Source organism: Vidua chalybeata, chromosome 3 (assembly GCF_026979565.1).
Source record: "Vidua chalybeata isolate OUT-0048 chromosome 3, bVidCha1 merged haplotype, whole genome shotgun sequence".
Taxonomy (NCBI): domain Eukaryota; kingdom Metazoa; phylum Chordata; class Aves; order Passeriformes; family Viduidae; genus Vidua; species Vidua chalybeata.
Window position 1 is genome coordinate 10,983,143 of NC_071532.1, and position 27,782 is coordinate 11,010,924.

General features: G+C 34.6%; 1 protein-coding gene across 9 annotated transcripts in view; it reads right to left on the bottom strand.

Annotated features, from left to right (window-relative positions):
• Positions 1 to 27,782, bottom strand: part of QKI (QKI, KH domain containing RNA binding) — a 149,431-nt gene that overhangs the window by 89,831 nt on the left and 31,818 nt on the right. For all 9 annotated transcript variants that reach the window (XM_053937005.1, XM_053937006.1, XM_053937004.1 and 6 more), the window contains exon 2: positions 22,547 to 22,689. In XM_053937005.1, coding sequence (XP_053792980.1) covers positions 22,547 to 22,689 — 143 coding nt within the window. The remainder of the gene's footprint in view (positions 1 to 22,546; positions 22,690 to 27,782) is intronic.

Here is a 27,782-nt window from a genome sequence, read left to right on the forward strand (position 1 = left end):
TGAAAAGTGAGATTATGTTAAAAATTAAGCAGAAGTAGCTCAAGCTAAGATTAACTGCTTCTACAACAACACAGAAAAAGCAATCAAATTAAGTCAGTCTCTCATTCCACAACAATATCTCCTAAAGTCAGTATATTTTCGTATGAAAAATTTTCACTAATGGTATTTCACAATAGTTTTCCTGAGTTTTATTTTCATGTGCTCAAATCTTCCTCAACTAAAAATCAGAACTAAAGACGGTGACACACAAACACAAGAGCATCCTAAAAACCAAGAAATGCAAGTGTTTAGTGGAGCTCAAGTGCTGAAGTTCCAACCAGTTACAGCCTTGTTGCTCTCCCTCTGCCTGCTTTCTCTGCATCATCACCCTCACATTCCCTTAGTTTGCTAACTTTTCCTGTTTGAAGTTTTCAGCCTGTACAAAACACTGCTGGATCTTGCTGGTGTGTAAGACAGTTATTGCCTTTTTTTGAGAAGATGTCCAAAACACACACCCTTAAAGAAAAGAGACAGCGTATCTTGGGAGACTGCACATGAGGATCTTTGTTACTCAAAGTGTTTAAGCAGAAAAAAAATGAATTGGGAAAAAAAAGCTGCTCCAAATCCTGATGTTTCTACCTATCCCTTCTGGGATATTAATGATTATTCTGCAGCAACTGACGCTCCCAAGAGTCAACAAAAATTCCATGTGGTGACCTACCTAACAAGTCCACTGCATAAGAAACACCCCTGATAAAAACATCTTCTATTCCCTACAAACAGAATCACTATTTCCTAAGCAGACCAGGTGCTTTTATAGTCCTCACCAGTCCCCACACCAAAGTCCCCACCCCACAAAAAGTCCCTACTTTTTATAACAAAAGTAGTAAAGAAAAGTAAGAATGAACCTTGCCAAAGACCCAGAGCTGCTGATTAGTAAGAGACTACAAAGAAGTGTGTCTGGTTTTTACAGTATGGGAAATGCAGTGTTTAAGGATCTTTCCATGCATGCTGAAATCTGAGGAACTTCAGGTAGACAAGCAGTACTAAATTTCATACTTCTATTGTGACTTTCATGCTTTCCTTTGAAATATGAAAATAAGATGTGGCAAGAACTAATTTAACTTACAAAAAAAAAATTCTTTACTTCATTAAGGGAAATGAATTTGAAAAAATCCAATTTGATTGAAATATCCAAATCTAGCAAGAAAGAACATAAATGCATGCATCTGATCAAACAATTATTTAACTCAATTAAAAACTCATTTATTCTACCATCTTATTAGCAAATGTTCCAGTGACTTACTAAACATTGATTTTGCAGAGTCAGTTACTTATCACTGAAAAAAAAAACAAAACAAGTTATTCTTCAAGTCTATTTCAATGTAAGGAAATCGAGTAAAGTTTTAAAAAGCTTTTATGTTCTCAGGTACAATGTGTATTTGAGTACTTTTCATACCCAGCCTAAACATTATTTTAAGCAAAGACTCAAGAAAAGCTCAGTAGCTCCTCATTACAACACAACAAAAGATGCTTTACCCTTCATACTGACTTTAAGCATACTTTAACATAAAATAAGCAGCTAAATTCAGAAAAATATTATAAACACACAAAAAAGGAGCCCTTTCTTTACTAATGATTCATAACAAAAGCTTAGCAATGTATCTATGTTTCTGGAAATTCAGCATTTGGTTTCACCTTCTGATCCCCAGCTTAGAAAAATCATGCAAATTCTATTATTTCCTTTAAAAAAACCCCACTGTAATTACTACAACTGAGTCCTTATAACCATACCTGTCCACTCTTGATGAGGTAATTTAATTCTTAATCTCCTGCAGAAAGCAGCTTCAGTATAGTAATGTCATATATAGAAACAAGGTCTCCATTTTGAGACTACATATAATTTCCTTATTTTTATTGTAACAGGACAAAAACTTCAGACTTCTCAATCAGTTTGTGAGCAGCCTTGCTTACCCTTACCCATATTTTTCCCAGTTTTATTTTATAACCCAGTTAAATGTTAGACATAACTGCCAGCTGAAAGTGGATTTTCATCAAGAGAGAAAACTATACCTTATACTCAGGCTTCTCCATGGTCAAATCAGTTTCCAGCTTGCATATGGATACATTAAGCAAACTAAGGAATCCCAAAAATGTGGTTTAAAGTGTCCTGGTGGTTGGTTTGCTATGTGAAGACATGGGGAGCAGCATTTCCTGCTCATTTAACTGTCATATGATTTTCCACACCAAATAAAAAACATCTGAAGACCAGGACTCTGTGTGGTTCAGTGGTTAAAATATGTCATAGTTAAGAAGCAATTGAAAACTGGATCTCACAATGGAGAACATCTGGTAATTTTATCTTAAGCAGCAACGCTGGCAGTCAGTTTAGCCACTTAAGAAGAAACTTTCTATGTCTTCAGATTGCAGTAGTCATACTCCAAGACCATTTAGGAGGTAACTTAATCTGACAGAGAGACAGGCTAGAATGCCAACCATGGAAAGGGAGCAATGAAGAGACACAAAGGAACTGCAAGACAACGAAGGCATTCAAAACAAAACATGATGAATGTGTACGGCACTCACAATGGTGTTTGCTCAATGTGAGCACTCTTTGTGAGCAAGATTAACATTACTCCAAGGATTAATAAATTTCTTAAAGATACAATTAAATTCTAGTATGTATTTTCATGCATGTTTTTTGCAAAGAAAATCAGCTAATGCATTAATTGTAACATTTATACACAAACAAACTTGAAATACTACAGCAGAATAAAAATAGCACTATGCTGACAAAACAAATACAAGAATGGACACTGAATCCAGTAAAGCTTTCACTGACCCACCAAAATTAGCAAATTTAGGTTTCATTTTTTTCACTGTCTTTTTTTTAAAGGAATATTGGTTTATGGTACTGGTAATACAGTTATTTTTTCTGCATTTCTTAGAAAATCTTGCATTGCTCTTAGCCGAGTCGTAGACAATCAAAAAAAAAAAATCAGATACATATGGCTGATTTGATTTTCTGAAAGCCTGTAACTTGAAACAAGTATAAAACCACTGAGGTATTAGAAAACAAAATACAGCATATTAAACTGTAAGACTGCATACTTTCAGTTAGGTAGTTTAGTGTTTAATAAAAAAAACAAAGCTCGTAGAATAAAATTATAGAGAGCTACCTTTGAGAATGAATTTCTGAGAAAGTAATATGAAATATTTTATAGGAAAAAAAGAAATGACAAATGGGTAATTTATACCCTACTTTACACTGCATATGCTATCTAGCAATAACATTTTCCAATATTTATTCCATTAGTATATCATGACCATATAACTGTTTCCACAATAACAACTTTGTCAAATAATTGGCTTTTGGTTGTTGCTTTTTGGGTTTTTTGTTGTTTCAGGGTTTTTTTTTCCTGGGGGGGAAGTTTGGTTACTTGGTCTTTTTTTACAAGCACAGCTGTAGTGATGTGTATTTCTGTACATGTAAGTGTACAAACACATACACATACTGTTAGCATTCACATAATTAGCATTTACACCTGTACACATGTAATTTGCCAGTAAAATAGCAGTTATGGATTAAATACCTTTCAGTGAACATTTAAAGCCCCCAGCTCCTTCTTTCAGTTAAAATTCTTTAAGTACTTGAAACTGTTGCCACTACCTCCTCCCATACAGAAGATGATACCACTACATTTTTTGGTAGGTTGGGATTAGAAGAACAGAAAGTTTCTTCTTCCATGATGACAAAACCTCATATATATTTCATGCCTTTTTAAGTATTTTCAGTGATTCAACACCACACTTAACAGAAAACAGCAACACAGCTTTTGTTGAAGCAGTAAGAACTACTATCAAAAAAAAAAAAAAAAAAAAAACAAAAAAACAAGTGCATCCCATACTCAGTGACCACATTATAGATTAACCAAAAATAAAGAAGGCCAAGTTCATATAAACAGCCACTTGTATATATTTCAGAAATCAAGAGGGAAAAGTATAATGTTTCAAGAATAATGCTGAAATTGTGAAATCTTTTACTAACTGCATTAACATGTAGTTTGAGGATTAAATGTCCTCCAGCCCAATTTGGCAAGTCTGTAACATAGTTAAGAAAAACAGATTATCTGATGAGATTTTACAGGAAGCAGAGGCTGACAAAGCAGATGGTATTATCATTGTCAACACAGTGAACACAGACAATAGTAACCACATTTAGAAGTTAGTTTTTACATACAAACTAACTTTAGGTAGATGTTAAGACTGCTAGTGACAACATGTGAAGCTGTTTCTCCAAGTCTCTACCAAACCCACCTACTACTGGTAATAGAAGAGTTGCTGCAGACAATGCATGAGAAACATTCTCTCCATTCCTAAATATGGCATGTTTTCTAAGCAAAATAACCAAGTAAAGGCCAAAGTACACATGTAGTGAATATCAGTATGACACATATAATCTGCTTATGTCAAATATATCCACTTAATGTGCCACGGGTATCTGGTATATACCATTCTAATTCTATAATCAAAGCTAAATGAGAACTATTGAAGCATTTAAGTGATGGGGTTAAGCAGTAAATTAGAAATGCTGTGCTGTAAGAAACATACATACAAATTACCATTAAATAATCTCTTCATCACTTAAACACAAAAATAAAACCATTAAGGTACTGGAAAACAAAATACAGAATATCAACTGTCAGAAAATCAGGATCTGTCATATTTTCAATTAGGTATTTTTGTGCTAGATAAACAAAATCAAACTTCCAGCACATCTGTTGAACTACCTCTGAGATGACTTCAAGTGTGAGCAATTTAATCCCCAACATCAAGTTAAAGGGTTACTACAGCTAAAATATTTAATGCAGTTCTAATTCTCTAAAATTTGAGTGGTCACAAAGAGGTGAACAACATCTTAGAAAGGAGAGAAAGGAGATAATGAAAATATTTCTTTTCTTTTCCTTAGTGTATTAAATGGCTAAGAATAATTTTCAATGCATATTTAATGCACTCAGACTGGTTCCATATTTATTTAGTACACTGCATAAATTTTAACAAAGATTATAGGGTTGGGGGCATTTTGGGGTTGTTTTTTTTTTTTTTTTTTTGGGTTCTAGTTCAGTTACTATAATCACTTTTCAACATCAAAGCTAGACAGTAACTTGTCTTGTTATGGGAAAGAACTGATAATTGTTGTGGGAGTGAGACCAGCTTGGTCTAGTTAAAAAATGTATTAATGCAAAAACAAAGGATATGAACATAATTGTAATACATTATTAAAACATAGTATTTGTGCAGCAGGAGAACAAAGTTATCATTCAGTGTTTTGAAGTCTGATATACTATACAAAAAATATCAGCATCTGGAGGAAAATTAAAAGAACACATTAGTGCAGAGGTTTTGCCTATTAATCATTGCAGAGGTTCCAATGAAAAATGCAGCTAGTAACAGAGGAAATGAGTCCTCTGCATACAAATACCTGCATCTATTACTCTTTCCCAGAACTACATTTAAGTATTACGTAACAGTTAGTGTAGGAGCAATTTTGGTAACATTTTAAATTCCTTTAAATTACATTATATTTAACTGGGTTTTTAAGCACAGCTTCTTAAAACAATTAGAACAGTACAGATTCTATGAGATGCCCGGAAAGGAGAAAGATCTCCAGAAACTTTATCAAACTTATTAGTAAGCACTATGTGAAGAGGAGAGAACAACTTCAATCTCTCTTCAGAGTACCTGGGGTATTTATATTTCATGGCATGCATGAGTCAGTCTGCCTCAATGCTGTTTAACCTCTAACTCACCTCATTTAGAAAGCTGGTGCCATCAGCACAATTCAAACACTGAATTGTTCACATTATGTTCAGAACCGAATAAAATCTCCCGAATGAACACACACATGCTGCACATCGGTTGGCTCACAAAAACTCAGCATGGTATTTGGCATTCATTGGACAGTCAGTAAACAGACCTTGCCCACACAGACTCCACACACCATCTTTAGTAAGAAATGCTGATAGAAATTTATCTGTGTTTTCCAGTAAAACTTCATTAAGACAACAGTAATCAATCAATGATGAACAGTAGCACCGTGTTCTCGCTATAGGATTAAGAATTGCTGCCTTCCCTTCTTGGATATCAGCAATACATGTTTAATGGTTTAAAGGATGGATTACCATAACAAATATTTTGGTCTACCTTAAAAATTACTCATCTATTATTTCTTACTGGTGATATTTTCTAAGTAACATTAAAAACAGGTGGTACAATAAATTAGAACTTTCAGGGTTTATAACATGACAAATCAGGATTTGTTTCAATTTAAGATTTTGCTACTTCAAGTAGTTCTGTTATTTACTAGAATCACAAGTATTAAATTTTCAAAGGGTGACCCTGAGTCCTATTCAGCAATTAAATTCTCTTTACTAGTACCTGTATTCTCGCACATCATTTAACAAATGGAATATAACTTCCAGTTGTGTTCTGGAATGTGCCAAAATAAACAGCACACCATATAATTTCCGATAGAGAATTGAGGATGTATTGACTGGGTGATTAATTTGAATAGAAATATTGCTTGCTACAATAAAAACTAAATTGGTTTTTATGAAGCACCACCATACAATTAAAGTCTCAACACCACAGCAACATAACATTCTTAAAATAAAAATATCAACTTATTGCATTTGATAAAATCATAGAACAGTTAGGGCTGGAAGGAAACTTGAAGATCATATGATTCCAAACTCCTGCCAGGGGCAGGGACACGTTGCATCAGACCAGGCTGCTCAGAGCTCCATCCAACCTGGCCTTGAACATTTCCAGGGATGGAGCATCCACAGCTTCTCTGGGCAACCTGTGCCACTGTCTCACCACCCTAAGGGTGAGGAATTTATTCCTAACATCTAATTTAATTCTACCCTCTTTCAGTTTAAGTCAATTCCCCCTGACCTATCCTAAAAGACCATCTCCAGCTCTCTTGCAGGATCCCTTCAGATCCTGTAAAGGTGCCACAATTTACATACTGTCATTTGCAATGTTAGCTTTGTTGGTAGAGTTGACTTGCCCATTACAGATTATTACAGATTATTTGCATTTGTTCCTGACAGAACAGAATATCAGCCACTGATATAGATATCATTCAAAAAGCTAAGAATCTTTCTGATCACTGCAGCTGTAAGCTAGTCAAACCAGATTATCCATGTGATGTCAATAAAATATATCATTTTTTACCCAGCAGACTACATCCTAATGCTTAAAATGCTCAAAAAAAAAAAAAAAAAAACACCACAAAAAAACAAACGTTAAAAAGTATAGCTGGGATTTAGAATGAATTACTAAATCCTTTAAATCCACATCATTCACCTCTAATAACCTCTGCTGAAGGCTTTGAGAGCATGTTTAACTGACAAACAGCTTTACAAACTTCATGTAAATACATTAGACCAGATCTATAAAAAAATGAAATAAATAAAATATAAATCAAGCTAGCCTTCCAGGTCATTTTAATAATGGTAATACAGCTTTCTTGATTAGAGAACAAAGAAATCTCAAAGCACAGATTAAAGGATACAGCTGAAGGATACAACTTTTTTCTCCAAATTCTAAACTTGCAGTATAAAGGAAGATCTCATAAATTAAAATTAAATACTTGGTGTTGTTTCTGTTAGGTATTGAAAAAAATTTAATGAAATATAATGATAGCTAGATATTTATCTAAATAAACTTCATTTTTACCACTGAAATTCTAATTAATGTGACAGAACCATCTGAGTAGCTACACCTAGTTGGCTGAATGCATTACAACTAATCAGAGAAGCCAAGACACAGTTTTCATTGATCATCTGTTTGAAATAGGTATCTGTCAGAACTCATCATCAAAATACAGTCATAAGAATTCAGGACGTAGTAATTCCTGTATATACAAAACTCAGTATCTTCAAAATGTTGAAGATACTTTTCATCCATCCAGCTTCATTTTCATCCATTGAAACAACACTGAATCACTAACAGTCTTCCTGGAAAATATATTTTCAGCTCCTTTGGGCAAAAGATTCCACTTTATTTTTTAAACACAATGTATACATGTGTTATCACAGGTGCAAAAAGAAAAGAATAATTTCTATGTTAACACAACTGTAATACATTTAATCTCAAAGGCATTGTTTTCCAAGACTAGCTGCTAAAGAGCTAACATAATTTCTTCAGCAATTCTTTGATTGATTTGAACATCAGTGTATGTAACAGCATACCAAAAACCAGGTATCCTAATCTTCTAGATCTGGCAAATTACCACATCTAATATTTTTGTTTTTAATTTCATTTTCTAAAAACTAACCTAAGATGTAAACATCTATGCCAAGAAATTTATCATTCAGTTCAAAATCAAGTGAATACTAAGAAGCTTTACTGTCCAAGGATTGAGCAACAAATCGTTTTTCATTTTCCTGCAGAAAAATTACACCTTCACCATATAGTTTTGGCATTAAGATAATGGAACCTTCAGATGGAAGGTAGAAAGCAATCCAAATCTAAAGGGAGAGCTATGTTTTTTGAAAATGAATAAGACCTTACATTATATCATCAAAGAATCGAGAAATTTCAAAACATTGAAGATGTTGCACTCCAGAAGTTCCTTTCAAGAGACGCAGTGGAAGTCAGATAACGGACTAGAAAGGTAGAGACAATTTAAGAGTATCTCTTAAATTACTGACCTCTAACGTAAAGCTGTAAAAGCTTTGTTTTGCTTCTGTTCTTTACTGTGCAGAATGAAACAACCCCTTGGAAAAAAGCTAACACTATCAATAAACTGCATTAGGTATACAGAAGAAATAAAGGCAAGTTTATTAGATTAGTTAAATTCTGTTGATATTTATTCTGATATTTTTGTATAATGTAACACATGGGTAATATTGGCATTGGCCTAAACAAGTTACAGAATTCAAAATGAAGATCCACAAAGAGCTGCTGTGCTAATTAAAAAAGGGAACCAGCACTTCAGAAATGGCATAATGTACTAAGATTTTCAAATTACTATACAGTTTCACAGCCATAAATCTCTCTATACAGAGGTACATAAAGAAGTCAATCTGCCTAAACACAATATATCTAACTCCCTGAGCAAAGCAGCTCAAATCTCTCTAATCTCTTTTACTCAAGGCCTGAAAACCTTATCTGGTGCATCATTCCGCTACATACAATCCACCTGAACTGAAGAAAAACATGAGACAAACACATAAACTAATGCAAGACTATCTTAAAATGATAGAAAAGCACACTGCTAGTACTACTGTAACAAGCACAAGGTGCTCCTATAATAGGAAGAAAACCAGCTCTTAACATTAAGACAAATGAGACCCAAGGATCACTGCTGCAGTCTTGTGAAAGCTGACACTAAGCTGCTCGGTCACACCTCGCTTCCACAAACACTCCAACAAACTTTAAAGAAGGGGACAGACCAACTCCCTCTAAGAGCAGGAGATCTGGAATTTCCTGATCTCTTCCCATCCTGTCAGAGTATGCCACAGCACAAGGAACACTAAAAGCAAAAAGGGAAGGCTTTAACCTGTGTTACAGTCTCACATCTTTAGCCCACAGCTTCTTTCAGGGCGCTGGTGAAGCCAGAGTCAGAGTGCCACCAACACAGACACTCCCTGAGAGTACAGAAAAGGACAGAAAGGCTTCTTCACTAGCACTTTACTTGCTGAGGAGCCACAGATGAGGTTATGCTCTTCACTACTCTTTGAGTCAGCTGTAAGACAGTGGTAACAAGCAAGTCGGGGTTCAAGAACTAAACAGGTTCTTGAGAAGAAACTGTAAAAATCTCAGACATGAAGAAGCAGCAAAGAGTATCAAGCAGGACTAAGCTTTCAATTAAAGTGCTGTACTTATTTCAAGCTTACTTTCAAACAGCCTTCACTGCAAGAACCGGATGTAGTTGTAAGTTACAAGTCAAATATTAAGCTTTTAAGCAATTAGACACAGATCCTTCCACACATTAACTTGTATTTTGAAAGTCTATCTAACATAAAATCATATTTAAATCACACGGCACTTTTCTATCTTTCTAATAAAGATGGGGATTAAGATATATAAAGTTTATACCATTTGAGGACATTCATACTTCCATCTATTAGAAAAACAAGCCTTTTTTCTTCTAAATTAAACTCCAAGATACTTAATCAAGTATCAAACTGTTTCCAAGAGTCCCATTACGGAGCAAGAAAACATCAAAAGTAAATTATTGTAAAAATCACCTAACAAACTGCTTGGATCAAAAGTAAATAAGCAAATTTTTAACGTAATTTTATTTGGACAACAAACTAAGCATTCATGCCTTTTTTACATTGAACAAGTCAAGTTTTATAAAACTACTCATACCAAATTAAAAATTTAATGTTACTAATAAGAGCCCTCTTTCAAGATTTGTCCTTCCAAACTCTTTAACCTTCTCTGTCATTAGGGCTGACTGATAAGCCACCAGCTGTTTTTTTTCTTCTCGGTGCTACAATGCATTCTCTTCCTTTTTAAGGCTAGTATACCCAAGCAACAAACAGCACAACTTTAGCCAGCTGCTAGAATGTCACAAACCTATATATTTAGCTCCCATCTCATTTACTGCCATCCCTCAGTGTCAACCATTAAATGTCCCTTTTGCTCCAGCCTCCTGACATTCCTCACTGAGCTGACAACACTGCGGGCTGGATCAGCAGACAGAAGATACAAGAACACACAACAACAAAGCAGAGACCTTATCAGTTACCAGAGACAGAAGCCATGCCTTGTCAAACACACTGAAGCAAAAAAGCCTTTTGGGTTTTGCTTCCCTCCCACCACTTCTGGACTAATTTTTACTGTTTATAAATTATGTAGTTGTTTGCATAAATACTACCTTTAGATCTTTAATGAAACAGCAATTTGTTCTTTTAGCAGGTTTTTGCTTCGTCTCTGCTTTGTCAATACTTTTTGTACATTATAACATAAAGTCACATTTCCTCTCCATTTAATATTGGTTTTAACATTAACCCTTTTCCTCATGGCACAAGTTTAAAGAGAATCTTAATTGGGTAGTTTCAATTCCACTTCAAATAACTAAAATAATATCTCTCAAAATGATTTTTTTATGCTACATGTTCTGTTCATGTAAAAACACTAATCTAATTACTGTCGTATTTTGGAAATAATTGGATTTTAAATTGCTTAGAATTATCAACATAAGTGAGAAAGCTGTAAAGATAGACAAATTAACAATTTCATGGTTTTAAAATGGGAATCTCTGTTATCATTAGATTCCCATTTGCAATTATTTAAAGGCCCACAGAACAGTTTGCTAGTTCCCTCCTTTAAGTGGTCATAAAAACCTTTAAACAGTAATTGAAAGATTGTTAACAGAAACTCTCTCAGGAAATCAGATCCTGTGAACAATCTAACAGTAGGCATGCTTAAGCGCGATAGTGAATAATCTGCTTCATCCTATTCACTAAGATGAGGTTTTCAGAACAGTGACAAGACATCAGTTTCAGTAACACCAGGAGATGAGTAAAAATTGTTCAATTCCATGCTCTACTTGGGAATCGTGACACATTTATCTAGAGAATTAACAAGTTGTGCTGTGTGTAAATCGGTCTCCAAGCCTAACCATAGCATCCAGCAGTGCCCTCTAAGCCTCACAGTTTACATCATTAAACTCATATTCCAGTAACAAAGGATCCTCAGGATATAGAGTCCAACAACTAATTTCCATAATAATACCTTTTAATTAGATGTGTCTACATATGACATTACCCAAGGCACTTAAAGCTGGCAATTTAGCTGTAGACTACTTCCATTTCTCAGTAATTAGAAGTGAGAAAGATACATTGAAGTTGGAGCACCATTGCAGATAGTGATACTATAGTTAAAAATACTAAGCAGAAATGGAATTCTTTTACTTAAGGGACATTATTCTCTTTTTTAATTTACTAGATAAATGCAGCTGCTTTTCCTCCTCTTAAAAGGAAAAACTGACTTTGCAGAAACAGGCTTTGAGGTTATACTCAAGTTTATGCAAAGAAGAGGTGCTCAGTAACCACTTCATTTTATTTTATTAGTTACTGGAACTTTAGACAAAGTTCTTCAACCCTTTAAGGCAACAGATTTTATGCTGAATTATTCAGTCTTTTATAATTCTACGTTGCAAAAATGTATTTATTTGCCACCTTAGAAGATGGGAAGGGAGGAAACACAGAAATTGCACACTTCCAAATCAGAAGACCTCAATGCAGTACTGTATAAATAGCAATTACTATTTTTTCCTCCATAATAGCACTCTTTCATAAGCAAAGTTAAAAATAAAGCAGTAAAGCATCTCACCAAGCAACTAAACCCCATGATAAAGATGCATGGTATTGTTTTGTGGGTAAAGATAGGCATTACCAGTTAGAGCTGTGATGAAAGTTTTCATATTCAAGCAACGTAGTTTGGGAAAAAATGCATTTTATCAAGCTTCTGAAGTGAGTGAGAAAGCAAGGTGCTTAACATTCCTAAACATGCTTTTCATTCATGTGACTGATTTTAATTGTCTAATTTAGCTGACTAAACTGTAATTTATAATCGGAACCAATATTAGATAATTTTTGCTTTGCTCCTTTAACTTTTACACACGTTTGAGAATTGCTAACAACTGAAATCTCATTCATAGACTAGGAGCTCTATAGTGAAACAAACTGAATTTTATGAATTCATAGGGGAAGGTGAATCAGAATTCTTACCTCATTTAAGACAAATCAAATTCTGAAGTACTTATTTCTATTGTTAAATATATTGAAAATACTTCCAGTATTTCACAAGCATAACTATAAAACCTCACTTTCTAAGTAAACATCATGCTTAGTCATAGCTTTATACACAGTTTATACTACTTCACATTCATTAGGGGTTTATTTACCCAACTAGGTCTAGAATTTCATTCCAAGAAAATACTGAAACACAACAGAGAAAGTAATTTTAAACTGTGTCATCAAAACAAAAGCAATCCCCCTTCCAAAATTTAGAACAAAACCCAGTAGTATTATCTAACTGTAGCATTTCTCATTCTACTATAGGCCTTAAGTCATATACTTCAATCAAGTGTAAAAAAAAGTAAGATTAGAAACTGTCGATGCCTATTTGCTGTTGTACAACTGTTTTTTTCTAAAAAAAAGAAATGATAGATTTCTCAGTGTTAACAGTATTTGAAGTGAAAAACTAAACTAATAATTCCATTCACCTTCTGGAAATTGGAAATGTTACAGAAAGTCTTCTTTATATATTTACAGCTGCCATAATCAGTAAACTTGCAAATTTCACACCTAAATCTGCAGAACAGGTCAGAAACACAGAAGATAGCTGCATATTTCCTTTAGTGTTTTAAGGTCTAATCTGCCTACTTTACTCTAAATGACTCCTCCTAAAAGCTCTTAGCAAACCTTAAGTCTGTGTTCTAAATGTAAATACAAAATACATAAAAATACAAATACATAAAAAGACAAATGAGTGAAAACTGAAAAGCACTGGAAACATTTTAGAAGCCCACCTTGTTGGCAGCAACCTTGTTGTGGGTACAAACTCCACAACAAAAGCACTACAGAGTTATGTGCTTCAGCCAGTATCAAGCACTAAGAGCAGCAGTATTACAGTCCAGTAATACAGTGATAGCAAGTCATATTGAATCTATTATCCTAAATATATACAATTACAATACTACTAAAAGAGCAGCTTATCAACAACTGCCACATTCAGGCTTCATTCCTAACTTCTGTCCTTTACTCTGGGATTTTTAAGTAAGGAGATGGGTACTACCACTTCTTACAGTTCTATGATGACCAACATCACTGCAGACACTCAACAGAAGAGGAACTACCTCATATTTATCACAGGAAAAACAGCAGAAGATAGAGTTATATCACAAGGCTTTGAGATGTACTTCAGGTTTCCATGTCAGCCTGCCTGTCTGTAGTGACTTAGGATTTAGAGATAAATATGTTCCAGCCCCATCTATATTACAAAGCCAGAGTTTCACGTCTCTTTCTTGCTTTTAGCTTGCCCATCAGCTGACTCACACAAAAAAGTGTAGTCCTTTACAAAGACTCAAAGGCCATTGTTTACAATTCTTCCAGTCTTCAGGGCAACATTTGTACTTGCGGAAGATAAAATTGTGACCAGAATATTATTGTGACTAGAATAATTTGAAAAAATATAGTGACATTGAAGCCCACAATGTACTATTTGAGTATTTGTGTTGAATGACATCAACTTTGCTTTACTTTTAATGCAAGTGACATTTATTTTTTTTTTTAAAAGGTAATCAAATTTTCAAGTAAGTTCAAATTATAAAAATCAAGCAATTAGGTTAAATATTATTACCCAGACATTTAAGATGTTGATTTGAATAATATATTCATTATCATCACTACTTAAATACATTAGCAATATAACAAAGGGTCATTTCCAGATGGAACAGCAATCCAGAGATACCTATTCAAATCACCATTCACATTTTTAGACCACCTGTACTTCATAGGAAAAAAAATAATCTGGTAAACTTCTGCATATTTAAGACAACTTCAAATCACAATTTAATTGATAATCTTCCCAAAACAAGCAGTATCACTGACCACAGGGCAGAGCCCTCAGTGTCCTCTGACACCACAGATCACAATGTTAGCAACTAGAACAAACTTGAACTTTTGGGTCGGTATGTTCTGAGTGTTTATAAACCACACTGAGAGATACTGATCCAACTTACATTAGTACTCTAAAGAGACAGAAACCTTCTGAAAAAGCAGTAATCAACCCAAGCAACTGCAGTGTTGGGTGGATGAATGTACACGATTAGGACAGGTACATGAGCTTTCCTGAAGAGAGGAAGTGCTATACTATATAATAAGAGAGAACTGAGTGCAAATAAGGTGTAAAAAAGTAACTGGCTGTTCATCAAGTAAAATTATGTTTCTTAAAGTACTAAGTGTATTGGAAAGAAAAAGAATTCACTCAGTTTCAAAGTAGTGCAGCAAATTTCAAAAGGTATCAATGTCTTCACAGAATTCACTAATATAAACTGCTCTTAAAGAGAAAATAAACATATAAAAGCTTAGAACTATGAATTAATATTATGACAAGTGACTGAAATTAAACAGATTTCAACTAGTGTTTTTACTAGCATTAAAAATAGCACAGACTAATTTCATAAATTGAGTAGATCCATACTACAATTGATGAATATCTATTAGCTACAGAAACTCAGAATCTCCAATGCAGAGATACCTAGATCGCATGTGCATTTTATTTTAAATCCAGCATTCCAAACCAAGGCAGGTAAACAACCATTCTCAAGTAATGAAACAAAACATGGAAAAAGGAAGGAAATGCCTAAAAGGAAAGTTTATTCCTGAAGCTGGATTTTTGTAAAATCTTCCTCTCAAGAAGACTCATATATAAGACATCCAAGTGACCAACACCAATGAAACACATATGAGGAACAAAACAACTCTACTCTTTTGAAATATGGAACAAATTCAGATATGAAATGAATGCTATAGATGGAGCATTACACTGAAAACTCTTCCTTGACAAGTGATGTACACTTTTAAACGTATTAGTAACTTCAGAAATATCATAACATCAAAACAGCACACCTGTTTAAAAAAACTCAACTATGTTGCTCAAAAGGCAGCTTTTTCTTTTTTTCTTCAAATTAATATGCACCTCCAAGGTTTGTGGGCAGACTTAATCTAGTAACAAACAACAGACCTTTTACCACTGAGGGCATGTGAATTGATTTTCACCTAACCATATGATTTATGAGAGATGCAAAGAAAAGCTGGTATTCTGTGTGGAACTCAAAACTATTTTAAATAGCAATTCTAGGTTGGTCTTGGTGCCATCTTATCCCAGCAAACCACAGAGCAAACACGAGTAGCTAAGACTTGCATTTCACTGACCTACCCATATGAAGTTATCAAACTCCTGCAGTCCTCTGACTGGAAAGCATCAAATTACTTTTGCAAAGGCAACTCCATAAAAATCTGACTACACAAAAAATAATACCTAAACTACAGAGCTACTAAAAAGGAAGAAGTATCTAATATATGTGTCAAAAGCTGACTGACCACTGCAGGGGAAGGGGATGAAGATAGCATGATATTCTAATTGCCACGTTACTTTTCTGGGGAAAGTATCACAGCTTAGCGCTATAGTTCTCCTTTTGTCAACTAATCAGAGGGGAAAAAAAACATAATCCTCAATAAAGGGTTTTTCTCTCTGTATTTCCTCATCCTCCTTCCTTAAAACATTGTGTTTCTCAAATCCCATATCCCTCAAGAGCCTGTTTCCACTCTCTAAATCAGACGGAAGATCTGCTCCTGACTTCGAGTAACGAAGAACAACTATTAAGGATTCTGATGTCTAAACAGTAATTCGTAAATTCACCTAAGTGTTTTAAACACAAGCACTACCTTGCTCAGTTAAGTATCGTTTTAACACTTACTTGATATATTTCCATGTTTACTGCAGTCCCCAAATAAAATACACAGGACATTAATTCACAAAAAACTACCAACAAGTTCAGCACGTGTACCGAAGCGTACCTGACCTCATAACTGCAAGCAAAAATATCATGCTGAAGCACTTCCTCATCTCTGTATAAAACCCTTCTTTCCTAAAATAAACATTTCAAAGAACAGACTGAAAAAAGACCCCGAATGTAAAACAAAACAAAATCAGTATGTCACAAGTATCTGCCTCACAGCTGACCTTTCATTACTTGTATTTGCACCCAGCTCTCCCAGACTTAAGTCCTGCAAGAGCTAAGAGATTGCCCACTGAAAGCCTGACTCTGCATAGAAAATGAGATGAGCCATAATGAAAGGCACTTCAGGAGCAAAAGCAATCATGATGGATGTTGACTGCTAGACCTATTTCAAGAAGTTGCACTGGACACTTCCTTTGCACCCTCAAATTTTGTAATTCCCACAGTTAAACATTTTTAATAAAATTAATTTATTAGAATCATTTTAGTTATTTCATCCACCAAAAAATAACAGGTATCTTCAAACTATTTATACTAATTTTCTAGACTACCATTCTCCTTTAGCACTTGGCTTCCCCATATACACACAGCCCTCTTCATCCATGGTGAAGAGAGGCACCCAAATGTCTAGCAGTGGCTGTTGATGTCAGATTAGGGGATTCCTACCCTTACAAGTTGGACCTGTATACTGATTAAAAAAGAAAAAAATTCCACTGCTTGCTGCAGGGAGAGTCATACACATGCTGGACATAGTATATGTATCAGCATGCATATAAAACTAGGAGTTTAATATTATGATGCTAATTTGAAGAAGTTACTAATACAAGCATCAACATAAAAACATGGTGTCCTAACAAATATGTTCAACTTTCCTAGCACTTACCAAGTACAACTCATTTCTTCTCCCAGATTTCCAAATTTGTTTTGAAATATATTAAGGGGAACATTGCCAAAAAAAATACTACTAACTAAGCTCTTACTTTACCTTACTTCCACCCTACCTTCCTTTTCTTTTTATTTATACACACAGAAAGACCAAACAGCAAAATTAGTAAGAATAAAATGGGAGGAACATTAACAGATAAATGACAAGGTAATCACCTAACTTAATTGCACTAAATTCTTGAAGAGTTTAAGAGGAAAAAAATAATGGAGACATGGACCAAGTTAATTGGTACTGCTGAACTGATGCTCAGCCTGCAGACTACTATAAGGGACTATAGGACAGGATTTTTAATTCCAATGTATTTGAGCCTGTCTTGCACCCTTTTACCTCCAAGTACAAACATGCTCTGGAGATTTGACCAGCTTATCTATGAATAAAATTATGACAACATCTGTCATCCTGCACCAAAAAACCCCAAAACTAAAACACCCACCCAAAAAAAGAACAAACTCCAAATCTCCCAAACCACCGAGTGTTTAGCATGGTTCCAAAACTTTTTTAAAAAACTGTCAAAAAATGATTCAGATGGTCAGTAATAGAAGGATATCTAATAAAACATTAGATAGAAGGGGTTAAAAAAACATCTTCATACAGATATTAAGGCATTTCTCAATTTTAACAGCATCTAAACAAAGGGGCCCTTTCTCAGTCCATATCCTTACCATGTGCAACCAGAGCACATAAAGCCTTCATTAATACATAAAGTTCAAAATTAAAATTAAATTTTGTTCCCTTTATTCTATTAAATGTTTTTCCTATGACCCTACTAAGACTGAAAATTAGTAATCAAACTACTTTAGTTATTTCATATACATTTGTACTTTCATCAGTAGCTGACCATTTTCCGAATCTTCCTTCAGCCCTGCCATTATTCTGTATCCCGAGTTTATGTACAGAGACCAGTTATATCTCTCTTTCCTTCAAATTGCAAGGGTAAACAAGACAAAGTCTTTTAGCCTCCTTCCCTGTTTACCACTAGGGAATGAAAAGCTTAAGTGAAAGAAAAAGAACAATAAATAAAGATGTTATCATTTTCCTAATCCATATTAGGGATGCTATTAAACTGTGATATTACAAATTGAAAAAGGATTTAAACACTTTGTCAGTCAGTTCCCTATAGTAAATTGAGTCCCTGTGTTCATAGCTGTGTTGTACTAATTAAACAGTTTTAACTAAAATGGTCAGAAAGTACGCACAAGCTGTTTATCACTGCTGGCCTCTGAGCTTCAGTATACTCAGAGGACACACTACTTTAGATGCGATAATTACTGAGTTCTTACATTTTTACTGAAGAGGCTCAGAAGTGTTCCAACAGAGAATTTCATATTAATCAGAAAGAACAGGCTACTTATTAATAATAAAGCCATGATTATAATAGAAAAAAAATTATTCAGTTCAACATTTGTAGGTACTAATTCCAAGAACTGTTTAAATTGATATCAGGCAGAAAGTTTAGTCTCATCTCTCTAGGGAAATTTGAGAAAATTAATCATTTATCTGAAGCATAAGAAATGCTAAAGACTTTTAACTATTCACACACAAACAACAGCTTATCCTCCATTCTTCTGCTTCTTAAGAGCTCAACAATTTCTCTGACATCTTTTCTTATTACTTTTTAAAATTCTGATCGAAGTTATTTCTCCATGAATTGGAAATGTCTTCAAACTTTAACACCAAAGACTTTCATGAGAGTACAAATATTACTCTGTAGAGAACTCACTTGTAACTTAAGGGCAAAATAAGGACAATTAATGGAATTTCATTTCTTGGGTGCCATGTGCAAAAGTTCTCTCCCAAGTTTCAGAAGCATATATACATGGTTCAGAACAGCTAAGTTTTAACTCAAATCTCAGTTTTAATACTAAAATTTCTATAAAGTTTAAACACCTTTCAAGGGTTCTAGAAGAAAACAATACAAATAGACCCAATAAACAGTAACTTCCTATGAAAAAAAATGTGTCATAAAGGAGACCATCCCAACAGTTACACAATTCATCAGACTGTGACTGCATAATGGAAAAATTTGCCTTATTAATACAACACAGCAAAGAAAATTTATTCTTGCCTAGCAAGATTTTTTTGTATCTTCCACTTACTAGTACAGAAGAAATTCAGACTCTGCACAGTCAGCATTTAAAAACTACAGGCTGTTTCAGTCAATTAATTTTTTGGCAAGTTGAACCTCACATCAACTATAGCCTTCAAATAAATATTAGATTAAAAATACTCAATATGCACTAGTAGAAAAAAAAATAAATTAGGAGCCTTCAGGGGATTTTATAGATTTATTTTAGCTTTTAAGTTTAATTTTATATATTCTTTATTTTGTGTGGAAAACCAAAAGATAGTAAAACAGTAATATCAAAGTGATGCAGGCTATGAAAATTTACTGTTTCATCTTTTGTGTATGTTTATATATACACACATATAAAGTATGTTTGTTTAAACTTATACTAGACCACTATTTTTATGCCTCACAGGCAACTTAGGATTCTGTGCACAAAATGGCACTATAGTACTATGCAGTATTCAGTACAGTCAACTAACCAATATGCTCAAAATTCTAAGTCAAAAATATTTACCATAACAAAAGCTTATTAGAAGATCCTAACATTTTCCTGGGTTTTTTTTTTTTTATTTCTGTTACTAAAAATATTATTAAACATACATCAGAAAACCAGTTTCTGGTCACTATTCTCTGGACAACTTCAGGTGTATCCAACTTTGTATCCTTGTAATGTATACAAGATAGTCAGTTGGAAGAAAATTATGGCAATAGATAGAATCAACTAGATTTATCTGAGAAACTCACTCTCATAGTCTATACAGTATGTCTTTCCTATATCTGGTAACAACTAAATTGACTACTGTATATGAGTAAGAAGTTTCATGTACTGTTGTGAAAATTCTCACAGGTAAGAATTTCTCTCTTTACACACAAATTTACCTTCACTGGTGAAATTAATACTTACACGTGAATTTTACACTTTTTTTTTTTAGTAAGTTGGAATCACTGTACTCCAGACCTTCTAAATGCTGTGCTAGCCTGAATTCAAAGCAGGTTACTTAATTTCTAACTTCCAGAAAGATTTTAGAAACGGCCTACATACTGAATCACAGCTTTTTATTTGTATGTAGCGGTATATTCTAGTTGATTAACCAGTTATTAAGGCTGTGCAGATCCCATTCCAAGTAGCAATGAGCAAATACAGGAGCACACAGAGAACACCGAGCTTGGCTCCCCGGTGAAGCTTGAACTGCCAGGTCCCACCACAGTGGCAGAAGCTTTGCATTTTCTAGCACACACTTCAAATCATCTCACAAGAGCCAAGAGCCTTTTCAGTCTGGGTCACATGTACACAAATCACAAGCTTCTCCAACTTCCGAATGCCTAAGAGTTTATTTTAATAAATTAGTGACCACTTCAAGGCCATTCTTCTAAAAGAAAACAAAGAGCTAGCAGTAGCTCGTGAAATCACTTCTTTGTCAGAAACTACAGACAAACTCTTTCCTGCTCATTTACACTATATTTGATAATTAACTGGCAGTGAAGAGCTAAGCTACTAAACCCCTGATTTCTAGAAGAGTAGCTTAATAGTTAAGGGAAATCCAACACCTTTTTTCTTACTCATAATCCTCATACAGGAGGTTGGGTAAAAACTACAACAAATAACTAAGGCAATTCTTCACAAAGAATAAACTGTCAAGTTAGGAAACCAAGATTTCAATAACTAAGAAATGTTCTAAAAAGCCACTAAGCAATATAATTCTAAGATATCTGGAGGTATTAAGTCCAGAGCTATTTACATGGCTCTGTGTAACAACTGCACAGAACAATTGATCTCAAAAATGTGTAACACTGAGGAGTTTCAAAAGAATTACTGGTTTTGGTGTGGGGACATGTATGCATGCACACAGATGTACATAGACACACATATGTTTAATTTGGAAGAAAAATGCAATACAAGGGGAGAGAGATGTCCTTAGTGCCAGTGCAAATTCCTTGAACACTTTTCCCAGTACAGGTATTTTAACCTCAAAGCAAAACAACTACATGAAAACTTATAAAGGGAGAAAAGACATTTGTCTAAGTATTCTGTTCTGAATAAGGACTTCCATTTAATTTTCTTAATGGAGCATGGCACACTGAGGTTTATTTAGAGGCCTGTATGTTCTAAGCAGCACGGAAATAATAAAACTCCATTTGGAGAGCTCAATCTAATTAAGCATACAAAGAAAAGCCACAGAAATGCACAAGTTTTACCTCCAGTTTTGCTCTTCTGTACTTTCTTCCACTTTATATCACTTTAATGTGCAAATCCCTTACTTGGACCCTGCACTCCTCTACTGCAACAGAACCTGTAAATTCTATTAGGGAAGAATAACACAGTTTCTTATTTTGTCACTGATCAATGAAAACGGTTGGGGGTAGTTGGGGTAGATTTTGAAAGGACTGTTCTTCCCAAGTAGTTTTTAAAAACACTTCAGATCAGATGAATTCAGTTAAATGACACCATTCTCCTTCAGAAGGTAAGTGTACAACAGAAAAGAACACCCAATGGAGTGCACAATATTGACAGGCAAGCAAAGAGTTCTGCTTAAGGGGGGGTGGGGAAAGGGGAGAGGACAGGACAACCAACCCTGAGATAAAGACACTTCTATAAGCAACAGAACTGGTTACACAGGTATGGGACAAACAGTGATTGAGACTAAGTGCAGTCTCCAAAAGGTCTTTAAAGGGCCCCAAAACATTCTGCAGCTGACTTAGAGACACACCAAGAAGAAAAAATCACCATCCCAAGAACTACTTTCCTCCTAAAATTCACTTCACAAGTGTCTCAGGATGGAAAACACTGAATTAACAAGAAAATTAGGAATTTACATCTAAGATTTAGCAATCCATACTAATTTGGTATTTAACACAACTTTCTTCCACTCACACTCACTGCAAATCAAGCAAAGTGGAACATACACTGATTCCCTAGTATCCAAAGCAACTCAGCGTGATGACATTTAAAGATGACCACGGGGATCAAAAAATAATTTAGGGACTAAAAAGGTATACTTACATCTGGATATTCTTTTACAGGCACATATAGTTTCTCTTGTAACTGTACAATAGGTCCCACAGCATCTGGTAATTCTGCACTTCTCTTCTCCGTACTACCATTTAATGTGTCGTTATACATGTCTTTCCGTACTCTGCTAATTTCTGTGGGGGGAAAAACGTATATTAGGCATTAAATACAGTAACAGATTATAATCTAACATGACAATCTTCTCTTTCTATTATATCCAAAATCTAAATGCCATTTTCTTCCTCTTCTCATGAACATCATAGTAGCTGAAAAATCTGCTCTGGTTTTGTCTTTTTTCTTCTGTTTTGTTTCAGGGCTTTCAACTGGTTTTGTTTTTTTTGGTTTTTGGTGGTTTTTTTTTTTTTTTTTTTTTTTTTTTTTTAAATTGCAGTACCCATCCTTTAATGTCTTTCATGTCTGCAAATTTGCTGCCTACTCATCCTGTTTATGGAATTCAGCTATTGAAGTAAAAATTACATGTACCTCCTCAGAACACTTACAAGATTGCTCACATCATTTAAAAGGTGTATAAAAACAGTTCTTTTATTTTTTTTTTAATAATAAAGCAGCTAGAAAGAAAAAAAAATTAGAAATCTGTACCCAACATAAAAAATAGAAAAATGCATCTCTACAGTACTTTTGCTAGTTATGGGATTAACTATAGCTTGGAAATTAAATGGAGCATCTTTCAGCTGTGGGAAATAGGACAACTTAATGGTGCAGTTCATGAGCACATGGTATGACAACAAACAGGTAGATACTGGTCTACTGACTACCCCCAAAGAGATAACGAAAATAAACTCAGGTGTGGTATCAGAGACCCGGGCAAGCTCTCTGTGCACCCAGAAGCCCTACTACTTCATTTCAAAGTAATGAAAAACTCCTCAAGAGCACCAGGGAATGTCGAGGGTGAACTTGTAAGTACTGTTTCTACCATTTGCACCTATGTTACTCACACCTTGCAGTATTTACTTGGAAGATGCAGTTTAGTAGTTACATACAAAGTAGTTAAAAATGGGTAATTTAATTCAAATCTACATTAGCGTCACTAAGCTGTAACAGTCTGAGAATGAACACAAAGTTTCCTTTTGTTTAACCAAAAAAGACATTTAACAAGAAGTCACATTTTCCTTCTAAATCTATTAAACGAGGTATTTTAATTGCTGCTATAAAAATCAGAAGTTCCACATTTCATAACTTATAGAGCTCCAAATAGTGTAAAAATGTTCTTAATGAGTTTATTTCAGTATCACTGAAGAACTAGTCAAAATTAATGTATTAACCAGGTTTCAAACCAAAAACTAACATTTCAACAGGATTATTCCCAAAGGATTAAGATTGACAATAGCATGGACTGTTAAAAAAGCAATCAGTAAATCCAGTCTTTTACTTAGAATTGCAACAACTGCTTTCAAAACCTCCAGAATTAATCACAACATTGAAAACAGAAATCTTATGTTTTCATCTAAATACAGGAAGCCACAGAAAGAAGTCACTTGAAACTCTAGCAGCAGACAAGAGATTAATATAACCTCTGTTTCATAATCAGTTTCTTCTCTGGCAAATGATTAATAGCTGAGATTTCACCATCTGAAAAGCTGTGGGTTGGGGGAGAGCATCAGAAAGGAGATCTCTGAAATGCATACTCAGGAACAAGTTGTTTCTCTGCTGGAAACTGACACAGTCGCGTGTACTGTATCATGATTTGGTAGTTAGCACCTGTTTACAATGGGGAACACAAATTTTGTCACCATATAATCATAGCAGAAGGAAAAAATCCTCATCTCCTTCTACACAGACAATTTCAGCAATGAGCACTAATTCCTCAGAACTGCAACCACTATTTATACTGGCTTCAGTATATAAAGAAATTCTTTAGCACATCTCTATCAACAAATACTACTATCTTTGGCATACTTTGTTCCCTTTCCATTCTCTTCAGATTTTCCATTAACTTACACTACACTGAAACAAGCTAGGCAGTCTGTAGAAGTACTGAAGCTTAAGCAGCAACATGGTCATTTTTATTTATAGTTGACAGCTACTGAGTAGCTGCCAACTATAAATAAAAATTTTCCTTTTAAAATGTAAATTTCATGTAGAATATAATCAATAACATTGGATATCATAGTCTTCACAGGAGAAAATGAACTTTTACTTTAATCTTTCTTTTACAAATAATCCTCTGCCACATTCATGACACTTGAAAACCAAACATTCAGAACACACACATAGTATGAGAGCTGGCTTGAGGACTACCCCTCAATTTCAGCTTGTGAGAAACCTAAGCTATCTATCACGCCTCAAACTTTATAGAGAATGAAGACATCTACCAACTCAGTGGAGTAGAAAACACTACTACAGGACCAGACACCTGAACTTTAGTTTTCTTGGCAAGTGTAAGTTTGTATTTTCTCTCTCTACATTCAAGCCAGCAGTAATGGTAACAAACATCAGGACAGGGACAGTCACCTACACCAGTCAGCAGTATCACTTGCTCCTCAAGTGCTACCATTTCTTCTGCTTCTTGGAATTTTACCTTCTCTCTTGTCTTAGACACTTTCTCCAAGGCCTCAGAAGAAACATTCAGAAGAAACACATGAAATAATAGGCATGCATTCCCAGTTTTCTTTAACTGCTGATCCAGTCTCAAAACTCCGCTTCTGCGTAACACGTTATCTGTGAAACTCTCTTTCCACTTTTCTTCAATTTGACAGAATGGAAGGACTACTACTTAAATGATAAAATAATTAGATCAAATCTCTAGTTCACCCATTGTCTCTCACTCCTAACTACAGATGGAGTACAACCTATCTTCCTTCTAAAGGTATTAGCGCAGCTAACCACAAGCATTCTCTCAAATGAACAACTCATGAAGTTATCTGTTTGATATGTCTCCTGAGTTTTTTCAGATTCTGCTTGAATCCTTCTACACATCTGCAAGATTACTTTTTTTTTTCATGACTGACAGCAGTTTTCTCACATACCTGCTTCTTGTTTAATCACACCTCTGGTGCCTCAACAAGACTCCATACAAAGTATTGAATTTTGATGACATAACCTTTCTTTCCTTTTATGGTCTCCATTACACTCAGTTCAAGATTCTAGTCTCGTAAGTATCTTGCAACTTTGCCACTCGCTTTAGGCAGTTCTGTGTATTGACAGAATTATGTGGTACTGTATTTTCAGCACCTCCCTCAAGTTTACCAGGAGTTAATAAGGTTTCAGAAAGCATCACCAGCAGCACGTTAGAGGAGATAAAAACTCTGCTCTCTCAAGCTGAAGCAAGTACCATTTTATTCTGTTCTGAAATACATTAAAATAACTAAAAATCTGAGGAGCAGTGCTAAAGTAGGAAAGTCAAATCCTCCAAGCACACCTTTTTGTTTTTAGCATGGAATTCACATATTAAAAAAAAAAAAAAGGAAGTAAGTAAACAGTCTTTTATTTAGACTTATTTCACATTTCTGACACACTACCAAGTAGGCCTTCCCTTGCCCAAGAGCTTCTCATGAATGAGGTATGTTTCTCATGAAATACCCTTTTCAAGTTCATTTATAAAGCTTTAGCTCCTTCACATTTATAATTCTTTAGATTCTTCCCTCTCTCAGAAAGCCAAGTGATTCAACAATAAGGGAAGCTTTACTTTCCAAGTGAACATCTAAGTACAATTCTAGGTACTTTACCTCTGTCTTAATGCTGCAGGGGTAATTACATTGTATAACGCTCAAAAGATTTAACAGAATGTTAATAAGGAGAGATATTTATAATGGTAGATATGACTGAAAGAAAAAAATAAAGGCATACAGCAGCTTCCCCATATCTCTAAAACCTGTGAGTTCTGCCAATGCATTAATAGGTTTCTGAAAGGATGTAAGTACCCATCTCTACTGTAGGTAAAAGCAGAAACTCAAAGAATTTCAAAACCTACAATATTCACCCTTAACAATATCCTGGTCTACACATTCTAATCAATAAGTTTAGCAGTAAATGACAAATTTGTCTTGCCCACAGCAGGGTAGTGGAGAAATAAATTAAAAAGACAAACTGGTTTCAATATCTTTATCTTCCACCTTAATACAGCATGACCTACTTAGCCATAGTCGCAATGATATGCACTCTGGTCCAGAGGACATTTTTCTTCCTCTGTCCCTGAAACTATACAAGTAATGTAATCTTTTCTTTCCTTTATCTACAGAGCATATTTTTTCAATCTCTCTAATACCTAAGTAAAATATGTTTTGAAGCAGGATATACTGTTTATACTGCTTACATCTGTCTACAGATATGTACTGCTTTGATTTCTTCATTAAACTTAGAGTATTCTTCCCCCTTGAACGCACAAAGAACAGTGTTCATGTGAGTGTTTGTCATCACATTAGACACCATCAAGAAGTTACTAATTTTCAGCTGTCAATTATTCCATCAGAGGAATTAAGACTTTGCACATGTGTTTAAGACTGCTGGGTTGCAACATAAAAAGGGTTTACATAAACCATTCTGTAAGAATATTCAGAGTAGGAAATCACCGAAAAGATTCAAATCCTTCCTGTCCCACCACTTTGCAAACCACTTTCATCACCAGTGGCCACAGCTTTACTATTTCTCACCATGAAAGCTTCTTCTACATTATAAAGTTTTATCTTTAGGAAGAGCAGCAGATTGTTTTTAAATTGATGCATTTCTCACTGTAGTTTAAGCTAAAACTAAGAATTTGAAGAACTGAAACAAATCTTCTGATATTCCAATTTAGCTGCATCCATTTAAACATATTTAAACTGATGCAACTCTCAGCTTATGTTTTTTTCCTAAGACCGTGTTAAGTCATCAACACACACAGAACTGATTTATTTTTGAAACTAACAGAAGAGGACCTTAACTGTCATTCATTGCAATACACAGCAAGTGGGACTGGACCAATCCAACAGTCAAAATCAGGAGGAGATACAAAATTAATCAAAACACTAATCATCTTCTAACACAAGCAGGCATGCTTCCTTAACCAAGTGAAACACCAGACTTTCAAAGATTCTCAGGCACAAGCTAGTTTCCATATGAAAAAATAATAAAGTTAGGAGAAAATGTTTAAAGTTAAAAGTTTAAGAGTTATGGTAAGAATAACAGTTATGTTCATCTAGCTGAAAATCTACATGGTACTTGGATCTCACTGATGCATAAAACATCAGTTTCAGTTTTCTACTTTCTCAGAGAAATCAAGTTATGCCCA